Source organism: Phocoena sinus, chromosome 13 (genome assembly GCF_008692025.1).
Source record: "Phocoena sinus isolate mPhoSin1 chromosome 13, mPhoSin1.pri, whole genome shotgun sequence".
NCBI lineage: Eukaryota > Metazoa > Chordata > Mammalia > Artiodactyla > Phocoenidae > Phocoena > Phocoena sinus.
In genome coordinates this window covers 42,302,730-42,325,975 of record NC_045775.1, presented here as the reverse complement: position 1 = coordinate 42,325,975, position 23,246 = coordinate 42,302,730, and the positions used below count along the sequence as shown (strand labels likewise).

Below are 23,246 nucleotides of genomic sequence, written 5' to 3'. Positions count from 1 at the left end.
TCAAGAAAATTAACACACAGGAAGCAATTGTTAAATTTATAAGACAGTATATCAAAGAAAAATTGTACCAAACAAGTTAAACAGATAAAGACGACTTTATTCAAGATTATTGCAGTAGAGGTCAAGACAGTTTCAACAGGAGAAAAGAGTTCAACTCAACTTCACTAAAACAAAAGACACACTGGAGGACATTGGTGGGAGAGGTCCATGTAACTAGGCCCCCTTGTCTTGGTGTTCATTAAATTTAGGCTCCTCCCATCCCACAGAGTGGGACCCTATTTTTCTTGATGATTACATATCAAAGGGATGACTCCCAAGTCCTTGAGAAAGACATTCCTGGGTTGTAAAAGTGGTAGGAGTTTAGAAGATTAATTATCTCAAAGGGGCAGAGAAAGGGACTTCCCTGGTGGTCCAGTGGGTAAGACACTGAGCTCCCAGTGCGGGGGGACCTGGGTTTGATCCCTGGTTGGGGAACTGGATCCTGCATGCTGCAACTAAAGATCCCGCATGCCACAACTAAGACCTGGTGCAGCCAAAATAAATAGATAAATATTACAAAAAAGGGGGCAGAGAAATAACTTATAACTGCAAGTTTCTAAAGTAAATGCTCTAAGTATTGGTAAAAGGAGGTAAGGAGCCTTTAGATAGGAAGAAACCTGTTAAAAGTTTAGTTAAGTTGAAGGGAATGTTAAAGCCTTTTTGGCCAAGTGTCAAATTTAATTCTGAGCTATGTAGTTCAGGATACACATAGAGTAGCATTTCAGAGAGGCTGGAAATCAGAGAGAGTTCAACAGAGTTTTCTGGTGGTGGAAAGATTTGAGTTGTCCTTTGTTTTTTTTTTCTGATGAAAAACTTATTCTCACATTATAGCTTAACAAAATCATGTTTTTCAGACCATACAGATGAGTGTTACATAATAGCAAGCTCATAACAGTCAATTAGTAAGGGTTTTCAGAGGTAAAGACTGAAAACTATCTTTCCACTCATTTAATTTATTTCACTTGAGTTTCTCTTTGACAAATCTTGTAAAGTAACTGGAAAGAAAGACATTTCCATCAAGAGCAGCACAGTGAGTGATGACAGGTAGGACACAGTAAGTGCTATATGTAGAGAACCAACTGGGACTTACTTTTTTTTTTTTTGCGGTACACGGGCCTCTCACTGTTGTGGCCTCTCCCATTGTGGAGCACAGGCTCCGGACGTGCAAGCTCAGCGGCCATGGCTCCCGGGCCCAGCCACTCTGTGGCATGTGGGATCTTCCCGGACCGGGGCATGAACCCGTGTCCCCTGCATTGGCAGGCAGACTCTCAACCACTGTGCCACCAGGGAAGCCTGGAACTTACTTTTAAGACAAGGCTATTCCTCAGTTTTAGATCAACTTAAACAATCTCCTCTTCTCCCTTCGTGTAAGCCCCAGGGTGCCATTGTTTTGTCGTCCTCAAAGCTGCCAGCTCATGCACTAACCAGTGGGGTTCTTTCCCTCCAAGAGTGTGCAGTGGGACCCAGACTCCCCTGCCCCTTTTGCTGCCTGCAAAGACAAGCCTTGGTAGATTTGTTCTGTTAGTTGTTTCCTCCTACTCATTGTCAGGTCTGAGAGACATACCAGATATGGGGAAATTAAAAACAAAATAAATCATATACAGCTCTCCAGTCTTCAAGCCTGAATCCTTTCTGGCATGTTAACTGGAAACCCCACAGGATTTTTCCTTCAGGCTTTTGTTTCAAAGCTCATTAGCCCTCACCTTTCCTTCAGACTTTCTCCCACGTCTAAAATTGTAGGTGAAAAGCAAGCCAACCACTTGCCCACCAAGCCAAGGCAAAGCAGTATGGGCCAGCTCTTCTCAAACACTAATTAGCATTATTGTAGATTTGCACACAAGGTGACAACCCTGACCCATTGGAGGATAACTAGGGAATGCTAGTATTGGGAGGACAAATGGCAGAGTGCCAGCGGCTTGGAGCCTTGAGTCTAGAGTCAGGCCTGGCTTTCAATCCAATTTCTTTCAGCTACTTACCCTGTGACCTTGATAGATTATACATTCTCTCTAAATGCCAGTTTCCTGATTTATTAATAAAAATAAGGGAATCATAAATGAAACCATATTTTCATCTTAAATTGTTATTTTGTCTTGAATGTTGCTTTCACAGTAAAAGCCATGTGAAAGAATTCAGTGGCACCATGGCTGCTGGAAAAAAATTTTTTTTAACTTTTATTGTTGACCTATGCTATTTTTTAGAATTTTTTTAGGGTGTAAGATCTATTCTCAGCATATTTCTGAAAATATATATGAGTCTTTCAAAGGGTACAGAGATTTCTAAGGAATATTAAGACAAATACAGTAGTAGCATGAACTAAATATACCACACAATTCACATCTTAAAAGCAAGAAAGAAGAATTTGTTGCTTCAGACCAGGAGTCATTAACTGACTAGTGCAGTAGATTGATTTGACTGAGAAAATTGGTTTGAGTGAGAAGCCTTCATTCTTTTCACAGGCCTCACGCCTGACATTTTGAGAATTCCAATTCAGGACACATCTGTGACAGGTTCAGTTGCTGAGAATTCAGTAAGACCCTGTATGTTTTACTGATACTTGAAAAATACAAAACATACAAAAAACAACCTGGTGGTTGTATATAGAGATCACCTGTGGTTCTGAAAAAATGCGTGGAATTGCCAACCAAATCAATGGAAATTTTTATTTAAGTCATCTCTACAGATCTCCTTTACTCCTATCTCCTACCCCTCACAGCTAGTCACCCACTATTCGATGCTAGAAAAGAAATTTTACTGTGAAAAACAACACTGAACCAGTAATCTCTAAAAACCCGTCAGCAATATTGAAATATGCTATTGGCAGTTGATGGTAAGCTAACAAATTCATGGGCTGTTCTGTTGCAAAAGAATCATCAGTTTTGTCAGTCAATCAAAGTGAGCGTTCACATGAATTTTCCACTTCTTTCCTCTAAAATACAAAAAGCCTTTCTTTTCCTTTCAGTTGCTGTCAGAGTAGATATTTATACCAGAGACATGCCCATGAAAGGGAGAGGGGTGTGCATATCAGAATTACTTAAGGGATTTTTTCAAACACGTTTCAGTCATCATCTTTTTGTAATCTGCTACTGCATTCATTTAATATTTATTAAGCATCTACTATTTCCTAGGGGCCATTCTTGGTAATAATATTTATATAGAGGTAACTAGGTGGCAAGGTCCCTAATCTCCTGAAGTTTAAATTTGTGATGGGGGACAGATAGTTAACAAGTAATCAGATGAGCAAGATAATTTAAGATGGTGAAAAGTGCCATGAAGAAGGTAAACCATCATGTTTCAATAGAGGGTGACTGGGATGGAGGAATTTTTGACTGGGTGGTCAAGGAGGATTCCTTAATCTATCTGAATCACTTTCTCCTTCGGAAAATTATAATTATAACATCTACTAGATGAAACTAATGTGAAGATTAAGAGTGATAATATCTTTTAGATTGCCTGGCTCATAGTAAGCACTCAAAACTAGTAAGTATTCAGTAAATGGTAGTTAGTGTTATAATGGTTTTATGGCTTAGTCCCTCTAGGGATAAGGATGTTATCTAAAATGATTCCCTGGATGCATCCAAACTACAGGACTCTCGTTCTTTTCAAAGGCAATTGTTTCAATTCAGGGATTAGTCAAGGATGACTAAACCATGCTATGCAATGAATATGTTTACTAGGTAGCTCTCTTATCATTCCCCATCCCATGATTCTTCCTCTGACCCAGGGCAGTCTGTTCACCACTTTTCTCATATGAAGAGTGACATATCAGCTCTTCTGGGAACCAGGAGAATATGGAGGAATTAAAATCAAAGTTTAAATTATCTTCAAGAGGAATTCTAATAATACGATTTCTACCTTTTAGTACAACAGTCTTTCCCCATTTATCTGTACACTCTTCTTTTTTGTATAAGAAATGGTTGATGTCAAATGCCTGCTCCCAAATACCACCAACGCAAGCCGTTTATAAGACAAAGTTGAATATACATCGATTACCGAGGTAAGAGAGACCACCTAGACCGGGCTATTGGCAGGATCTCAGAGGAGTAAAGACAAGGTCAGAATAAACTGAGAATTGGAAGTTTGGTTTAAGGTGGTTCTTTCAATCTAGGGATTTGACTGAAAGTGGGTAAAGATCATGACGTAACAGTTTAGTCTTGGTAGAAATAGCACAGGCAGGATTTTGAGTGAAGGGGCTCGGAAGAGTCTTAGGGCATTAGCTGTTCATTAATACTTCGTTTCAAAGTCTGGATGAGTCTTTTGGGAATTTCCTGTGTTTCACAACCAAGTTATTTGCTGGGGCATGAGTTTCCTAGAATAGTTAAGTTATGCTAATGAGGATAATGGAATAGTAACGACAGGTTAATGTAAGCGGTAAACTGGGTAGAGAACAGGTAGTTTCAGTTTTCAGTGAGAAATACCACTGCATGGGCTCCACCCATGATCAATGAAATGAAATTAAAAGGCAAGTGGGGCAGTTCTACGACAAAGGGTGCATATTCAGCTAATAGGGGAAAAGTCTAAAGTCCTCATGAAGGAGGGAAGTCCCTCCATCTTTAGTTCAAAACTGAAACAACTTTTTTCAATTATTTTCTTATATTTTGTGATCCAGTTGTTTTCTTCTGTGAGATGGGAAAACAAGACTTAAATACAGGAGCAGGAATTTACTACATTGAAAAATATTGTGTCTTATATTAAGGTTTCAATTTATATGATATTTTAAACATTTTGATAGGCCTCAATTGAGGGAAACATGTTTTAATTAAAGGAGTTAATGGTTTTTTGAAGAAGCGTCATGCTGATACACCTTCCAGGGAGACAGGAGCTTGGTTTCCTGACCCTGGGTCCAGGGCCCCAGCATGCATCTTACATCTGAACTAATTGGTACTGTCCACAGAGCTCCCAGCCTTCTGGGTCCCTGATGTGTTTCCTTTTCTATAGAGATAATGAGTGCTATACACATAGACTTCACCTTTACCGCTTCCAGACTTGTGTAAATGATTTGATATCTCTTAATAAATGCCAAACGGACTAGGATGAGCATAAAGTTCTTATAAGGGAAATAATCTGTATAATCCTAAGAACTGAACAATCACAGCTTCCAAAGACCTACATTGCTAACAGCAGTAGCAAAGTGATAGTTACTGAGGTGAAAGTTTGTAATGAAAAATGAGTCTTTCATCATAAAAGCAACATGATACTTGAAGGGGTTCCATGGAAGTTATTCCTTGAACATTTTAGAGATTGACTGTTTTGGGGGTCATCTTCATAATTTTTTTTTTTTTTTCTTTTGGTACGCGGGCCTCTCACTCTTGTGGCCTCTCCCGTTGCGGAGCACAGGCTCTGGACACACAGGCTCAGCGGCCATAGCTCACGGGCCTAGCCGCTCTGCGGCATGTGGGATCTTCCTGGACCGGGGCACGAACCCGTGTCCCCTGCATCGGCAGGCGGACTCTCAACCACTGCGCCACCAGGGAAGCCCCATAAATTATTTTTCTAATTAGTAGTTGGTTACCAATTAACTTTTCACAGATAATTTGACCAAGATACACAAGTTAGCATCAGGTTAGTTTCCAGGGGTAGAACAAATAAATATTTAGACACTATAGTAGATTGTCTTAATGGTGACACTCTGGTGCCATGCTACCTTTCTCTGTTATGCCATTTTAACTGAAATACCTGTGTTTTTGGTGCTAGCCTATTGAGCATTCTACAGTTTACTTATGGAGTCAAATTCAAAGATTCTTAAACGTTGTACAACATGTGATTTCTTTAGAGTTGTCCTATGTTCTAGAAAGATGAGTTAAGAAATTGCCTGAGAGTTGGACATACTTCCAAATTGTTGTCACCCTCCATTAATTGTTTGAGTGTATCTCCTTCAGCCCCTCACTGTTCCCAGATATAGTAACATGTATCTGTGTTCTAAATCAGACTGTGAATAGTAATAGAAAACCATTGGAAGGGGATAAATATGGCAGGGCCAAGTGGAGGATGATGACAGTGAGAGGTTGATTGGTGAGCAGTTCTGCTGGTGACAGGTAACCTGTCTGCTCACAGATGAGGTGCCCAGAAAGAAACAGAGAAAAAGACCCAAATGACCCCTGTCAGTGGAGGCTATCGGGGGCTAAAAAAACCACGGAAAATTCAGCTAGGTTAGTTATTTGATATTATGCAGTCAAAATGAAAGATTCTTTGCGTATAATAGTGTTTGTTGTTTAATGTAAACCAATTTTGATCAATAAAACTTAGGTGTGTCCACACATAAGAGACTTTGTTTCTTCCACAAACTATTCACCTAAATGCATTATACTTCATTAAGTTAAATGTCAAACACATGTATTCCAGGGTTAATAAATAGCTATGCAACACAACAGAGGGAAGTGGGTGCCAAGAATATGAAGACCTTGTGCAATAAACTATGGCAGTTTTTTCACAAACCTTTTGGGTTACAAGAATTATAGGATTTTTTTCCCAAAGAAATAGCAAAAATGTTAGATGTGCTTTTTTATAACTGCCAGCTAAACAATAAACAGTGCTTAGTTTTCAAAAAGTGTTGACATTTGTCTTGCTAGAAAACAAGCGCTCTGAATAACGGGTACTAAATTGAGGTAAATGTCCTGAGACTAACGTAGATCGTTTACATAACAGGAATAGAGGGATTTTAGCAATGACAACATGTGCACATATATACGCATGTATGTAACATTGTCACTTTTAGACAGTGACCTCTTGCTTGGCTTGATTCCAATAAAGAATAGGAGAAGCTTAAAATTAATTACATGGCAGCAAGCAGAGGCATGAATGTGGCAATTAATTTGATTTCTACAAGTAGCTTGCTAATAAATGGAGATAGGAAAACCTAGTTATGGCTGGAAATTTCAAATCCCTTCAACAGTAAAGCTGTGTCATATTCATGACACATACTGATGTATGAAGATAAATTGCCTGTCACTTGGTGAGGAAGATGCTGCTTAAGTTGTACATTAGATGCATATTAAGTTGTGTAGAAGCACACATTTAGTCTGTCTGTTTCCTCTAGGTAATGTAGCTCATTCATAATGTCATTTTCTTGGATGTGCTGAAGTGGCTAAATGAGCATAAAAGTTATTTATACATTAGCATGGTATGTAGAACATCACTGTTTTCTACTTTTCAGAGGGGCATAGGCAAAGTTGACAGGGCTGAGTTTATGCAGGCTCTGAAAAGCAACTCCAGTTCTAATTAGCATTTCTTCTTGAATCTGGAATGGGGTAAGGGGAGTAAATTACACATCTGAGGTGAAGTGTTCGCCTTCTTCTGACAACCTATTCATACGAATTGAATGGGCCAGCCTGCAAACATGGAATGCTTCAAAGTTTCCTCTGGTTACAAAGAACCCTGAAGTCTTTTGTAAGATATACCCTTAGATAATTAGCATGGGATTTCTGTACAGTTATTCATTTTTTATGAATCCCCCACTTCAAAAATGAGTGGGATGTAGCTTACTTATAACAGGAAGAATTTTAATTGTCCACAGCACCCCTCTTTGGTGTACAACTACTAATCCACTCAGATGTTATCTAAAGTTGCACGAGGCATGGTACGAGCAAGTGCCCCATCTCATCTGATAAGGACGTAGTAAATATGTAATTGAATTTGGTTTTTCTGGCAAGCTGTGATTTGTCCTTCCTTTAGGCCCTCAGCATGAGCTACCTTTCATTGTTATAATCTCTCTTCACCATCTGGACCTCTATAAAGATGTTGGTGTCAGCTGTGAAATGAAAGACAATAAGGATACTAAATAAAACTTACATAGTGAGAGAAAATTTTTATTGTTGATGTTAATCATAAGTGTATCTTTTGAGCTTTTCACCTAAGGTTATTAAAAGATTCTCTCAGCATCAGTTTCAGTCTCAGTTTGGGGATTGATGGCAATATTGCTGCACAAGGAGGTTAAACAGTTTGACAAATAACAAATGATAAGACATGAGAGGAAGATATATATATATATATTTTTTACTCATTCATTTAGCAAATATTAGTACTCACTATGTAGAGATAATGATCTAAGTAGCATGACTGTATAATCTGTCTTTCAATCTGGGACATTAGTAAGAGTTAAAGGAGGAGCTATTAGACGTTACACTGCGTTAAAAAACGTATAAACTAGGACCATCCTAGGCAAACGAGGAAGAAGCGCCATCTTATTTCTTGGCAGCGGAAGATGCAACTAGGTTTTAAACCTTCCAGCGCGCCTCAAACATAGTTTCTTTAGGTCTTTGCTCGAGTGTTAAATGTCGGATTAAAATACTGCAGCCTTCCTTTACCATCCGAATTAAAATGGCAGCAACCCTCAGTATTCCCTAATCCTTGCCCCCTGCCTTATTTTTCTCCTTAGTGCTTATCACTTTCCAATATACCATTTAATTTATTTGTCTTCTTTCCTCTCTGTCTCTCTTCGTTAGAAGATAAGCTCAGTAATGGCAGGGATTTGTGTATGTTTTCTTCATCGCTCTATTCCCAGCATGTGGAGTAATGTCCAGCACATAGTGAATGCTAAATAAGTACTTGCTGAATGGATGTATTTATCCATTATTGAGCCTCGGTTTTGAGTTGGGTGTGGTGCTAGGTGTTAGAGGTACCAAAATGCACAAAAATCTTTCTCTGCCTTCATGAGGCTCCTAAATTAGTTAGAAGAAATAATTATTCTTATAAGTGAAATCAAAAAAGTGATAATTCATGATGTCTATAGGTGTTTGAAGATTGGTACCTTAGGAGGTTATATAATTCAAATATTACCAAAAAATATTTTATAACTAAAAAAACGGATAGTCTTTCACGATACTTTCATTTTCTTCTGAATTTTATTGTAAAGTTTTAATAATACTTTCTGTGTCACGTCACCTTCCATGTCATACCAAATGGATCATTTGATAAAAATCAAGTATCAAATGGGTTAATAAGAAGTCTCAATTTTATTTTGAAGCTGGGAAAAACAACTCTAGAAATTGGAGCATGGCTGCTTAGAAAGAATAGAAAGGGAAGCAGAGTACTAATATTATTTTCAATTTTAACAAAAGTCTCTAAATAAAATAGCTTAAGGGATTGAGTTTTTGATGTACGTTTTAACATTGAACATTTTCAGTCTGTCAAGAGGAGAAGAGGCAGCCCTAAACTTGTAGTCAAGAACACCATGCTCTTTTTTCTAGAGTTCTGTCAGAAGTAGCTTTGTGATCTTGGGCAACAAGATACTTCATCCTTTTTCTATATTAGCTTTTTGGCTCGTTGAATCGTAAGTTCTATAAGTCTCCTGTTATAGTTTCCTAATGCTGCAGTATCAAAGTACAGTAAGTCCCCTACATACGAACGAGTTCTGTTCCGAGAATGCGTCTTATAGGTCCAATTTGTCCCTAAGCCCAACAAAGTTAGCCTAGGTACCCAACTAACACAATCGGCTATATAGTACTGTACTGTAATAAGTTTATACTTTTCACACAAGTAATACATAGAAAACAAATACAAAAAATAAAGAAAACATTTTCAGTCTTACAGTACAGTACCTTGAAAAGTACAGTGGTACAGTACAAGAGCTGGCATACACGGGCTGGCATCGAGTGAAGAGGCAAGAAGAGTTACTGCCTGGAGGAGGGAGAGGAGGTGGGAGATGGTAGAGCGGAAGGATCGTCAGCAATGGGAGGTGGAAAGCAAGCTGCAGTTTCACTCATGCCTGACATTGATGGCACAGGTTCTGGTTCCTTGCTGGATTCAGTTCTATCTACCCTCTTGAAAAAAATGATCCAGTGATGTCTAGGTAGTAGCACCTTTTTCCTCGTCATAGATGGCACGGTAGCAGTGGATTGCATTCTGAACGGCTGCTGCAACCTTCATGTACCGTTCTACATTCAGGTCCTATGCCTCAAAAACTAACAGGGACTCCTCAAATAAAGAAAATCCCTTCGCCATTACTTGCGTCGTGAATCTCTTCGGTTCTTCAGTTATTTCTTCTTCCTCTTGTCTCTCTTCGTCCTTTCTCTGGTAAAGTAAAGTACGCAAAAACACAACCACTTGTAGAGGATGCACGCATGTGACAGTGAACACCAGACACGCGAACTAACTTACGTGATTGAAAGTTTGCAACTTGAAGGTTAATATGTAGCGGACTTACAGTATCAAAAAGTGGATGGCCTACAACAACGGGAAATTATTTTCTCACAGTTCTGTAGGCTAGAACTCTGATGTCAAGATATTGGCAGGGCCATGCCCTCCCTGACAGCTCTAGGGGAGAATCATTCTTTGCTTCTAGCTTCTGGTATTTTCTGCTAACCCTTGGCATTCTTTGGCTTTTAGATGCATCACTCAAGTCACATGGGTGTCTTTTCCCGTGTGTTTTCACATTGTCTTCCCTCTGTGTGTGTCTGTCTCTGTGTCCAAATTTCCTTTTTTATAAGGACACCAGTCATACTGGAGTAGGGCCCACCCATTGATCTCATTTTGACTTGATTATCTCTGCAAAACACCTGTTTCCACATAACGCCACATTCTGAAATACTGAGGATTAGAACTAACAGTTCAACCCCCAACAGTTCCTTTAGGTTCAACATGGCTATTAATTCTAAGTAATAGCAAGGAGAATTAATGTAAATTAAAAAAAAAATCATATATTGCTTTGAGATACCCCCAAACTATTATTTAAAGCCATATCTGTTTTTTCTATCTTTTCACATCATCTAAACACAAAGATCTAATGGGTCATTATGGAAAATAGAATGATTTTCATGATTTATGTACATATTTTTACATGATTTATAATGGATTTCAGATTAATGCCTAAACTAACATTGAAAAGAAACATGATTTGAAAGCCTACAAGTTTCAGTATTTATATTGAACTAGGTCCCTTGTAGAAGAAAATGACACGTTTTATAAAATTTGAGCAACTTTTTTTTCAGCCATTTTTTCTCTGCTACTCCCTAAGATTAAGGTAGATTAAGGTAATTTTTAGCTGTGTGTCACTCAGGCAGTGGTCTCATGAGGCTAACAATGCAGAATATTGAAGGATTGGTAACATAATAGAATTCTAACTCAATACCCAGAGTAAAGAAATCAGTTCACTGTGGATTACCATGAATTCACATTGGGTATTTCTAGGTATACTTCTGAAAAGAATTTCTATAACAAATTTTCTGTATTTCCTAATAAAAACAGAATTTTTTTTAATAATAACTACTACATTTTCATAAATGTCAAGCACGTTTGAACCACTTAAATCTGTTAAAACTTATTCTGTCTCTTTTTCTGGTTTATGCAAAAATATTATTGCATGCATCTCAAATGTAATAAAAAAGCCTTTCCTTCTTACTCAGCTACTGTTATAGAAAATCCTATTCAGAAATAGTATTGATTTAATTCTTCACTACTAGGGCTAAATGCTTCTCAGGTATAGAACCTAACAAATTGCCACACAGTAAGGTGAAATTTTTTCAAGGTGTTAGAATAGCTAATATATATCCTAATTTGTCCATTTTTCTTATGATTTTAATACTTTTAAAGTATCAGTCAAATCAAATTTGATTTCATTTCATACCTCCAGAAAACATGTGGTCAAAAGAGTTGTGCAAATCCATGAGCACTTTTGACATCCTCACTGAGGTTTCGGAGGCTGTTGACAGGAGCTGCTGTGTTGAAGCCTCCGTTGTGCAGAACTAACTTGCTTTCCTCTGAAAGACCTGTTAATGTTAATCTGATTTATGATGGGACATGTTCTTAATAGACCAGTGCTCCTGGAATCTTGTGACCAGGGATTCGAACACATTGCTGACTTAATTCACTTCTCTTTCCCTTTCATTGGTAATAAAATTCAGGAGAAAGGGCTATATTTTGACAATGTGTATCTTAATCAAAGATCATGCCCTTATCTTTTCTTCTTAAATAGTTTTTTTAAAGTGCATGTTTATTTTTGTTTTACCATTGTCATTGTTCTAATTTGCCACATCAAAGAGTGCCATACCTGAGAAGCAGCTGTTTGTTTCAGTGGGTTCAATGTATTGTGTCCATGTTAAGAAACTTTCTGATTCCCTACAATCTTTAGGTCTTTGCAGTAGGAGGGATGGCAAAGAGAAAGGAAGGGGAAGGAATGTCCAGTTGAAAATCATGTGAGCCATGGGACAAAGGTCTTTCTGACAATCCTCTTTCTCACCCAGCCCATCACTATGAATCAGTTACACACTCATAGTCTATAAAATGTATAATCCAACAAATTTTTTTAAGACATATGAGAATTTCATCAACATACTGTGTTCTTTCTCCACACTGCTGAAATACATCTCTGATTGATCAATAGATCATTCAACATACTTATAGAACATCCTACCACATGCCTAACACATGTGCTTAACACATGAACAGGCATTATGATAAATTTACATAAATATAGAAATAGTGCTGTAATTTGGTACTTGTCATCTAGTTTACTTCATTTTTCTTTAATCTTGTTTATGGAAGAGGTAATTTTTTACTCAATTCTGTACTTTACCTCTGTATTGCTTAATCAGGAAAGAAAGTTTTGGTTTAAGGTAACAGCTCAACATTATTTAAATTACAAAATGCATAGGAATTCTTAGAGTGAGGCCATCTTTATAGCAATATAACTTTCATTTCAACGACAAAGCCATCATTGAAAATAAGTAGAAAAGTAAAACATTGGAGTAGAAGTGTTGTAGTTTCAACATTAGATTACTTAACTTTGTAGCCTGAATTCTTGATTTGTAAAAGTGATTCCTAAGAACGGACCTACCTGATAATGGTTTGTGAAACTTGGAAGAAATACATTTTCAATAACATATTTGTTCGAAGTATATTTGCTATTATTTGTAAACAATTATATATCATTTTCCAAAGTTTGAGGCTTAAAAAAATCTTTAACATACCTTAGAACATACCTTAGAAATGACAGTGTAAATAAACAGAAAGGTATTTGGAAAAGTAAAAACTTGACCCAGTTTCAGCTTTGTAGAATAGCATATTGTATAAAAAACATTATCCATATATAATAAGCAAAACCCTATTAGAGATATGAAGTAGGGTTATTTTTGATGAGTATTTGGAAGTAGAATATGAATGCTTGATTTCATGCTTTTATGAAAAAATAATTTTTTCACACAAGGAAAAAGTACTTTTGGAGTCTTCACCAAAAGTGAAGTTAACAATCATACTTCAATAATAGGAGGAAGGTGTTTTTTGTTTGTTTGTTTGTTTTTTAAACATCTTTATTGGAGTATAATTGCTTTACAATGTTGTGTTAGTTTCTGCTGTATAACAAAGTGAACCAGCTCTGCGTATACATATATACCTATATCCCCTCCGTCTTGTGTCCCCATATCCCCACCCTCCCTATCCCATCTCTCTAGGTGGTCACAAAGCACAGAGCTGATCTCCATGTGCTATGCTGCTGCTTCCCAGTAGCTATCTATTTTACATTTGGTAGTGTATATATGTCCATGCCACTCTCTCACTTCGTCCCAGCTTACCCTTCCCCCTCCCCATGTCCTTGAGTCCATTCTCTACATCTGCGTCTTTATTTCTGTCCTGTCCTAGGTTCTTCAGAACCTTTTTTTTTTTTTTAGATTCCATATATATGTGTTAGCATTCGGTATTTGCTTTTCTATTTCTGACTTACTTCACTCTGTATGACAGACTCTAGGTCCATCTACCTCACTAAAAATAACTCAATTTTGTTTATTTTTATGGCTGAGTAATACCCCATTGTATATATGTGCCACATCTTCTTTATCCATTCATCTGTCGATGGACACTTAGTTTGCTTCCATGTCCTGGCTATTGTAAATAGTGCTGCAATGAGCATTGTGGTACATGTCGCTTTTTGAATTATGGTTTTCTCAGGGTACATGCCCAGTAGTGGGATTTCTGGGTCGTATGGTAGTTCTATTTTTAGTTTTTGAAGGAACCTCCATAGTGTTCTCCATAGTGGCTGTATCAATTTACATTCCCACCAACAGTGCTAGAGGATTCTCTTTTCTCCACACCCTCTCCAGCATTTATTGTTTGTAGATTTTTTCATGATGGCCATTCTGACCAGTGTGATGTGATACCTCATTGTAGTTTTGATTTGCATTTCTCTAATGATTAGTGATGTTGGGCATCCTTTCATGTGTTTGTTGGCAATCTGTATATCTTCTTTGGAGAAATGTCTATTTAGGTTTTCTGCCCATTTTTGGATTGGGTTGTTTGTTTTTTTGATATTGAGCTGCATGAGCTGCTTGTATACTCTGGAGATTAATCCTTTGTCAGTTGCTTCATTTGCAAATAGTTTCCCCCATTCTGAGGGTTGTCTTTTCATCTTGGTTAGAAGATACTTGATACGATTTCAATTTTCTTAAATTTATCAAGACTTGATTTGTGACCCAAGATATGATCTATCCTGGAGAATGTTCCATGAACAGTTGAGAAGAAAATGTTGTTGTTTGGATGGAATGCCCATTCTGTTGTTTTGAGATGGAATGTCCAATAAATATCAGTTAAGTCCATCTTGTTTAATGTGTCATTTAAAGCTTGTGTTTCCTTATTTATTTTCATTTTGGATGATCTGTCCATTAGTGAAAGTGGGGTGTTAAAGTCCCCTACTATGATTGTGTTACTGTCGATTTCCCCTTTTATGGCTGTTAGCATTTGCCTTATGTATTGAGGTGCTCCTATGTTGGGTGCATAAATATTTACAATTGTTATATATCTTCTTCTTGGATTGATCCCTTTATCATTATGTAGCATCCTTCTTTGTCTCTTGTAATAGCCTTTATTTTAAAGTCTATTTTGTCTGATAAAAGAATTGCTACTCCAGCTTTCTTTTGATTTCCATTTGCATGGAATATCTTTTTCCATCCCCTCACTTTCAGTCTGTATGTGTCCCTAGGTCTGAAGTGGGTCTCTTGTAGACAGCATATATATGGGTCTTGTTATTGTATCCATTCATCCAGTCTCTGTTTTTTGGTGGGAGCATTTAATCCATTTACATTTAAGGTAGTTATCGATATGTATGTTCCTATTACCATTTTCTTAATTGTTTTGGGTTTGTTTTTGTAGGCCTTTTCCTTATCTTGTGTTTCTTGCCTAGAGAAGTTCCTTTAGCATTTGTTATAAAGCTGATATAGTGGTGCTGAGTTCTATTAACTTTTGCTTGTCTCTAAAGCTTTTAATTTCTCTGTCGAATCTGAATGAGATTCGTGTTCGCTAGAGTAATCTTGGTTGTAGGTTTTTCCCTTTCATCACTTTAAATAATGTCCTGCCCTAAGAATACGACCTTCTGGCTTGCAGAGTTTCTGCTGAAAGATCAGCCGTTAACCTTATGGGGATTCCCTTGTATGTTATATGTTGCTTTTCCTTTGCTGCTTTTAATATTTTTTCTTTGTATTTAATTTTTGATAGTTTGATTAATGTGTGTCTTGGTGTGTTTCTCCTTGGATTTATCTGTATGGGACTCTCTGTGCTTTCTGGACTTGATTGACTACTTCCTTTCCCTTGTTAGGAAAGTTTTAAACTATAATCTCTTCAGATATTTTCTCAGACCCTTTCTTTTTCTCTTCTTCTTCTGGGACCCCTATTATTTGAATGTTGGTGTGTTTAATGTTGTCACAGAGGTCTCTTAGACTGTCCTCAATTCTTTTCATTCTTTTTTCTATATTCTGCTCTGCAGTAGTTATTTCCACTATTTTATTTTCCAGGTCACTTATCCATTCTTCTGCCTCAGTTATTCTGCTATTGATTCCTTCTAGAGAATTTTAAATTTCATTTATTGTGTTGTTCATCATTGTTTGTTTGCTCTTTAGTTCTTCTAGGTCCTTGTTAAACATTTCTCGTATTTTCTCCTTTCTATTTCCAAGATATTGGATCATCTTTGCTATCATTACTCTGAATTCTTTTTCAGCTAGACTGCCTATTTCCTCTTCATTTGTTTGGTCTGGTGGGTTTTTACTTTGCTCCTTCATCTGCTGTGTATTTCTTTGTCTTCTCATTTTTCTTAACTTACTGTGTTTGGGGTCTCCTTTTTGCAGGCTGCAGGTTCTTCGTTCCCATTGTTTTTGGTGTCTGCCCCCAGTAGGTAAGGTTGGTTCAGTGGGTTGTATAGGCTTCCTGGTGGAGGAGACTGGTGCCTGTGTTCTGGTGGATGAGGCTGGATCTTGTCTTTCTGCTGGGCAGGGCCACGCCCGGTGGTGTGTTTTGGAGTGTCTGTGAAGTTATTATGGTTTTCGGCAACCTCTTTGCTAATGGGTGAGGTTGTGTTCCTGTCTTGCTAGTTGTTTGGCATGAGGTGTCTAGCACTGGAGCTTGCTGGTCCTTGAGTGGAGCTGGGTCTTAGTGTTGAGATGGAGACCTCTGGGAGAGCTCTCGCCAACTGATATTACGTGGGGCCAGGAGGTCTCTGGTTGTCCAGTGTCCTGAACTTGGCTCTCCTGTATCAGAGGCTCAGGCCTGACACCCAGCCGGAGCACCAAGACGCTGTCAGCCACACGGCTCTTGCCTCTTCAATGGCTTTTGAGCTTCTTTTGGTAACAATATCGCATAACAAAAACTTCAGAGGTAGGTCTGATGCAAGGTCCATTGATTTAACAGATCAACGAGATCATTAAAGACCTAGAGTCCTTCATCTTTCCATTCCACAGCCTCAGTGGGTTGGCTCCATCCCTCGTAGTCCCAAGACAGGTGACAAGGAGGAAAACTTTCTCTTAGAAGTGCCCTGCAGACTTGGCCTCATATGTCATTGACCAGAACTGGGTCACCTACCTTACAGTTCTGTAGGCAGGTTTGTATTCCTTTCCAGAGGCTCTAAAGGAGAATCTGTTGCCTTGCTTTTTCTCGACACTAGAGCCTGCTCGGCAATATTGATTTGTAAAACTTTTGGCTACGCAAGTCGTTTTCTTTCTTTGAGATTACTGCTAGTGTTTAGAGGGTCTCCTGCAGAGGTGGTGAGTGGCTGTGGCACACTGAGGGGACAAGGACACTCACAGCAGAAGTTCTGGGAAATACTCCTTGGCATGAGGCCTCCCAGAGTCACCAAACACCTGTAGCCTCCAGTGCTGGGTCGCCTCAGGAAGAAGGTGTTTTGATGATTATTTTGTCTTGTTTAACTTTTTTTTTTTTTTTTTTTGCGGTACGCGGTCCTCTCACTGTTGTGACCTCTCCCGTTGCAGAGCACAGGCTCCGGACGCTCAGCGGCCCTGGCTCACAGGCCTGTCCCGGACTGGGGCACAAACCCATGTCCTCTGCATCAGCAGGCGGACTCTCAACCACCGCGCCACCAGGGAAACCCTTGTTGAACTTTTAAAGCAGCTAGCTAATTGAACAAAATTAGTTATAAATATTCAGAATGCCAATCCATTTTTATTTATTTATTTTTTTTGCGGTACGCGGGCCTCTCACCGCTGTGGCCTCTGCCGTCGTGAAGCACAGGCTCCGGATGCGCAGACTCAGCGGCCATGGCTCACGGGCCCAGCCGCTCCGCGGCACGTGGGATCTCCCCCGGCCGGGGCACGAACCCGTGTCCCCTGCATCGGCAGGCGGACTCTCAACCACTGCGCCACCAGGGAAGCCCACCAATCCATTTTTTAAATTCCCTTTAATGTTTTGTGAAACTACTGTGGAGGAAACTCTTTAATAGTAAAGTTGACATCAAGCTACGTACTTTCATATGCTGATTTAAATACAATTGTCAAAATCTGAGTTGAATAAAACAATCTAACATCAATTATTGCCTAATAAAAATCTCTCAAGTGCTACTTCTAACCTATCATGAATATTTCAGTCTCTAGCAAAATACCTTGCATATTGTGGGTATTTATACTTATCTGTTGGCTTAAAACATTTCTCCAATTTAAAGATACAGAGACTGAAATTGTAAATGTATAAATTATACAATTTATATATTACAATTTAATTTATAATACAAATTTATTTTTAAGTAAGATTTTTACTTTATTATATTAGTTTATTATACTATTTAAATATTAATATATTATATGGGAATATTAATTTATAATAAATACATAAATTACATATGTCTAGAGTCACACAAATTTGATTACATATAGGTAAATTTTATGCATATATTTATATCTGAAGTCACACAGATGTAAGAGATCATGAAAATTACTGATCCTATCCTAAAAGAAAAAGTATGATTTACTATCATTTCAGGAATGATATCTTCAAGCCGCGATTTAAGACATTATATGGCAAATGTAAATATAGTTATAAAGACACAATGACAAGCTATTTGAAATAAAGACTGACGCTGGAAAGTAATTTTTCTAGATTGAGACTTTTGCTGTCAGAAGTTCAATGAGTATGAATCTATGGACAGCCTTCAGGCTGTTTCAAGGAAACTGTCAGCCTTCAGGCAAATACGGTGCACAAAAATATTTAGTTTGGCTGGTGTTGTAATTTTCTCCTCCTTTTTTCCCACCTTTTCTTTTTTATTTGAATATCTTTGGGCAGAGCATGCACTCTCCACTTTCCATAGGCCCTACCCCTCCCTACTTGACTCTGAACCCTTGATTTTGGGCATATTGGAGAGGGGATCCCAGATGCACATCATAGCCATAAGTTTTCCTATAGACCCACATGTGCCAGAGGAGGAAACAAGGTGCATGTTTCTTAGTAGGGAGGGAGTTATCACTTGAATGTTCAACCACAATTATCTCTCAAATAAGTGAAGCACATACTTATGCCAGCCTCCTGTTAACTTCTGTTAGTGCAAGCACTAGGAGTACAGAAAAGACAAAACAGTTTAATTGTTAAGCATGCCCTTTACCCTTAAGGAGCTCCTTGTATAGTTGCAGAGGTAAAATCAGCATAAACGTAAGCTGCTAAAAGGTAGTATGATAGTGGTGGGAGGTCAAAGGAGGGAGAGATTATATGGGCTGAAATTCTTCAGGTGTCATAGAGGAGGAGGGGCTTGAATTTGAATTAAAGAGGATTGATATTTGCATGCTCTAAGGAAAGGAAGGTATTATTAATCTTGGTTCTAGCAATGAAAAAATAAGATAAGAAGGAATTACAAAGCAGACTGATCTCTTTATGTCTTGAAAAATATCTACAAGAGAAAGAAGAATAATTATCTTGTTTCTTGTCTATCAAATTGACACCAGCCAGTTGAGGAAAGCTATGACTTATGTAAGCGTTGATTTTTAATATATTTAGTAGCTATAGCAGCAGTTATTAATTGAACAATTACTTTGTGCTGGCCACTATACTAAATGATTTATAAAAATGTTGACGATGAAATCTTTCAATAGCACCATAAATTAAAATTATGTTTCCCAGTTTTGTAAGTACTGTAAAGAAAATGAACCTCAACATGATGAAATTACTTACCTAAGTTAATAATGTTTGCATGGAGGACAACCTGGATTCTTACCTACCTGATTCACAATTATTCCTGCCCTAAACCAGTGTGTTATACTGCCTCAACCAAGTGCAAAGAAGATGCTCAGTTTCCACTTAAAAAAGAAAAAAAAAAAAAGATTGATCTCAGTCATATTTTAAAGGGTAATGTGATCCTCTTTATGCTATTCTCCAAAATATTTAGTGGCATTCTTACATGGCTATGAGTAGATAACAGCAAGGTTATAGAGTTCTGTTGTTTCATAAGAACATTGTTCATTGGTTGATTTATTATCAATTATAGAAAATTAATACCTCTTAATTAGCAGGCGATGTGTTTTTCCCTGGGAATACAGTGATAACCAGAGTGGATTTCTTTTCACAAAACAAAGTCTAGTTAAGGGTATGATGTTACAGAAGGTATCTTCAGGGTTTGTACTTTTTTACTGTTGAAAACCCAAACATGTCCATGTGCTTGGGATCTTGATTTTTGAATATTGTTCTAGGTGATTTATTACAGTTATATCTATTTTTTAATTTCCATAAAACAATTGATGTCTATAGATATTGTCAGGATCAATATCTGTTCCAAAAAATTCTGTTACAATCATGATCCCTTAGTGACTTAACTGTTTCTCTCCAAGTATACTTTCTCACCAAGTATATAGAAATCTAAAGGATCCTCAAATTTGTGACTTAGAGCAAGATTACAGAAGATCACAGACGATAAGCAGAACAAAACATTTTAAAAATAAAAAACAAAACCTGCTCTATTACTGTGACTAATTAAAATCAGAAATGTCTCTTTTTCTCATTTGTTTCCAAAACTAGAACATTTTAGGGTTTATAGTGACTGAGAGCATGTTTTCACATTTAGCAAATGTAAAGAGAATATTAAAGTTTTCAAGAATTAGAATTAAATTGGAATGAAAAGATGTCTGTAGTTATACTACCCTCTTTTAATTTGAAGAATTAACATGGAGAGATTTGGTGGTATGTCCAAAGTTGTCTCTATTTTATAGATAAAGAAAATGGGACTCAGTACATGAAGGCTTCTGGCCCCAAACAACCTATTTTGTAAGGAAAAGAGCCTGAATTCTAACTTATTAGCCTCATCTGATTTTGGCTGGAATGTCTGATATCAGCCCTCAACTTCAGAGTTTTTCCACACAGTGTGTATACTTCAGCGGCATAAATGAATGTGATTATGTCTGGAAAAATATTATTATTATTCATTTAGGATTAATACAATTAATTATCTCAAAGTTTAATTTTGAATATTTGTACCCATATTTCCACACAAAACTTTAATATTCTCAAAGTAAATATCATCTACTGGCATGTCAATTATCATCATTATTGGAAACATTTGCATTTTTTAAGTCACAGGGTAGATTAATTGACTAGAATTTACAAATAAAATTAAAGCCTTCTTTTAGAATCAGTAGTTGAATTCCCTTAACTAAATATCAAAATATTATTTTTAAATGTAATTTTTCTCTTTATTGTTGAAAAAACAACAGGATGAAATTAAGTAAGAAATTGAAACTAAAGGTCAAACATAATTTTCTTTGGTAGGCCTTTTGATATGCCTAAATACAGTTTTATTTTAAGGGTATCATTAGTTTTCATTTATATCATATTATTCCATCTTACACTTAGGAGTTTAAATCTATTTGAGGAGATGATCTAAAAGGTGACTTCCTAAAGATCAGTTGTGGTTTATGAGGCCTGTTTAAATTACAAAAATTATAGGGAAGGTGAGCTTACATGGTAGAAGATACCCCATGTGAAAGCAGTTTTGAAAAGTAAGCTCTTCCTGGGCTGTCTGTGGTTATCTTTGTTATTCACAAAAAATACAGAATCTAAGGGAAACCCTAGTAATTTTGTTGCCTTTCTGATATGAAAAAGGACAAATCTAATAGCCTGGTCTGCACTACTAAAGAGCAGGGAAGAACAAAATAAAAGACACTGACTAAATCATAGAGTATTAGAGCTGCAAGTGGTAGGGACCCTCTATCCAGTCCAGTGTTGATCTAAGGACCATCTGCCTCGGCATCATTAGGGCTCCTTATTACAAAGGTAGATCCCAGAGCCCTAACTCAGACCTGGTGTTGGGTCCTACCTAGGAATCTAAGGTACACACACACACATACCCCCCACAAGGGATACAGTAAAGATTAGAATTGCTTATCTAATCCAGACACTTCATTTTACAAATGAGTAAACTGGGACCCAAAGAGATTCAAATTTACCTGAGATTATCTAGTTTGTTACGGGCATCCTTCAAATACAGATTTTCTGACTTTCCCTATCAATGATTCCCATTTCAATTTAGCACCCTTATGACACATGAAACTAGTCACTATGGATTTTGTTGTGGTTGTTCTTTTTCTCATGAAATTCAGGCAGTTGAGTTGTTTTTAAACCCAGAGAGAAACTGAGAACCAAATCCTTTAAAATTGCAAAACCACTTAATTGTCTGAGAAGTCCAAGATGTACTCATGAGCCCCATTTTGAACAAAATTGACAAAAGGTTATTCACTTATGATTTATTATTGTCTCTTGTTCATCTAGAAGACACATCCATTCAGATAATTAAAACTGATCACAAATAATCATAAATGTAGGAGCAAAACCCATCCCATGTTCAGTTATTTGGATACCTTTTGTGTACTCTCCTGGCTGTTCTTAATTTTTTGACAAGCCCAGTTATGTATTTCAGCCATCTTAGTTAGTGCCCATGTACACTTGCTAGTTAGTTAATTTTTTAACTTTTTTATATAGCAGGTTCTTATTAGTTATCCATTTTATACATATTAGTGTATATATGTCAATCCCAATCTCCCAGTTCATTCCACCACCACCACCCACCGCTAATTAGTTTTGATAACTAATTTTGCATTAACTATTTTGTGAGATTTGAGAGTTATGTAATCTGGATACAAGTCCTTTATCAAATATAAGATTTGCATGTTCTCCAAGCCTGTAGCTTGTCTTATAATTCTCTGAGCCATGATTTCCACAGAAAAAAGTTTTAATTTTGATGATGTGTAGCATTTCTAAATCTTCTCATGCTTTCTCACTATATCTGTACACTCCCTTAATATTTTAATACATTGGGGAAAACAGAAACATCGAATATATGATATTTGAGCCCTGTATTATATGGATCTTGTGTTGACCTTCACCCTTGGCTATTCATTCTGTCATTTTTCATTATCTTCCCAAACCAAATGACCCATAGGATTTTTTTCTCTCTGTCAAGATCTCATTTCATTTCCAAAACTGTCACGTTAGGCCTTTCCAACTCCCTTTACACCCATTAGTTTCCAAGTTGTGTAGATTATTTTTGTCCAACCTTTCTTCATATATACCCATCTCTGTTTTCCGTTGGTGTCATCATCATCATAGTTCAGGTCTTTGTCTTCTTATGCAACCCTGCTAACTGGTCTGCTAACACTGATTTTCCAGGTTTTAGTATATTATGCATGACCAAAATAATATTTTTATTATATTATCCCCTGCTCAAAAACTTTCTCCAGTTTACCATTGCCTAGAGGACGTGATCCAAACTTGGAAACCTATTATAATTTAAGGTCTTCCATACTGTAGCCCCATTTTTCCTTGCTTGCCTACCATTATCACTCAAATGTGAAAAATCAGCTCTACTAAAAAGGCCATTTCTCTTGCACCAGTGCTGTTAATAATACATAAGAAATAGCTCCTACTTTCCTGATCTTAGGAAATATAGTTTATAGTTTACAAAGCAAACTGGTGTTTGTATGACACTGAAAGTCAACCACCAGTTCCATACATATTCTGGAGAATTCTCTTGTCAT

The 23,246-nt window shown here is 37.2% G+C and overlaps 1 protein-coding gene across 15 annotated transcripts in view; it reads left to right on the top strand.

The window, feature by feature from the left end:
* Nucleotides 1-23,246, top strand: part of NRXN1 (neurexin 1) — a 1,148,195-nt gene that overhangs the window by 188,566 nt on the left and 936,383 nt on the right. The window contains exons 4-5 of one of the 15 annotated variants that reach the window (XM_032653225.1): nucleotides 6,642-6,661; nucleotides 11,059-11,073. The exons of the other annotated variants lie outside the window; for them this stretch is intronic. Of the exons in view, the coding sequence (XP_032509116.1) occupies nucleotides 6,642-6,661; nucleotides 11,059-11,073 (35 nt within the window). The remainder of the gene's footprint in view (nucleotides 1-6,641; nucleotides 6,662-11,058; nucleotides 11,074-23,246) is intronic. 15 annotated transcript variants of the gene reach the window in all.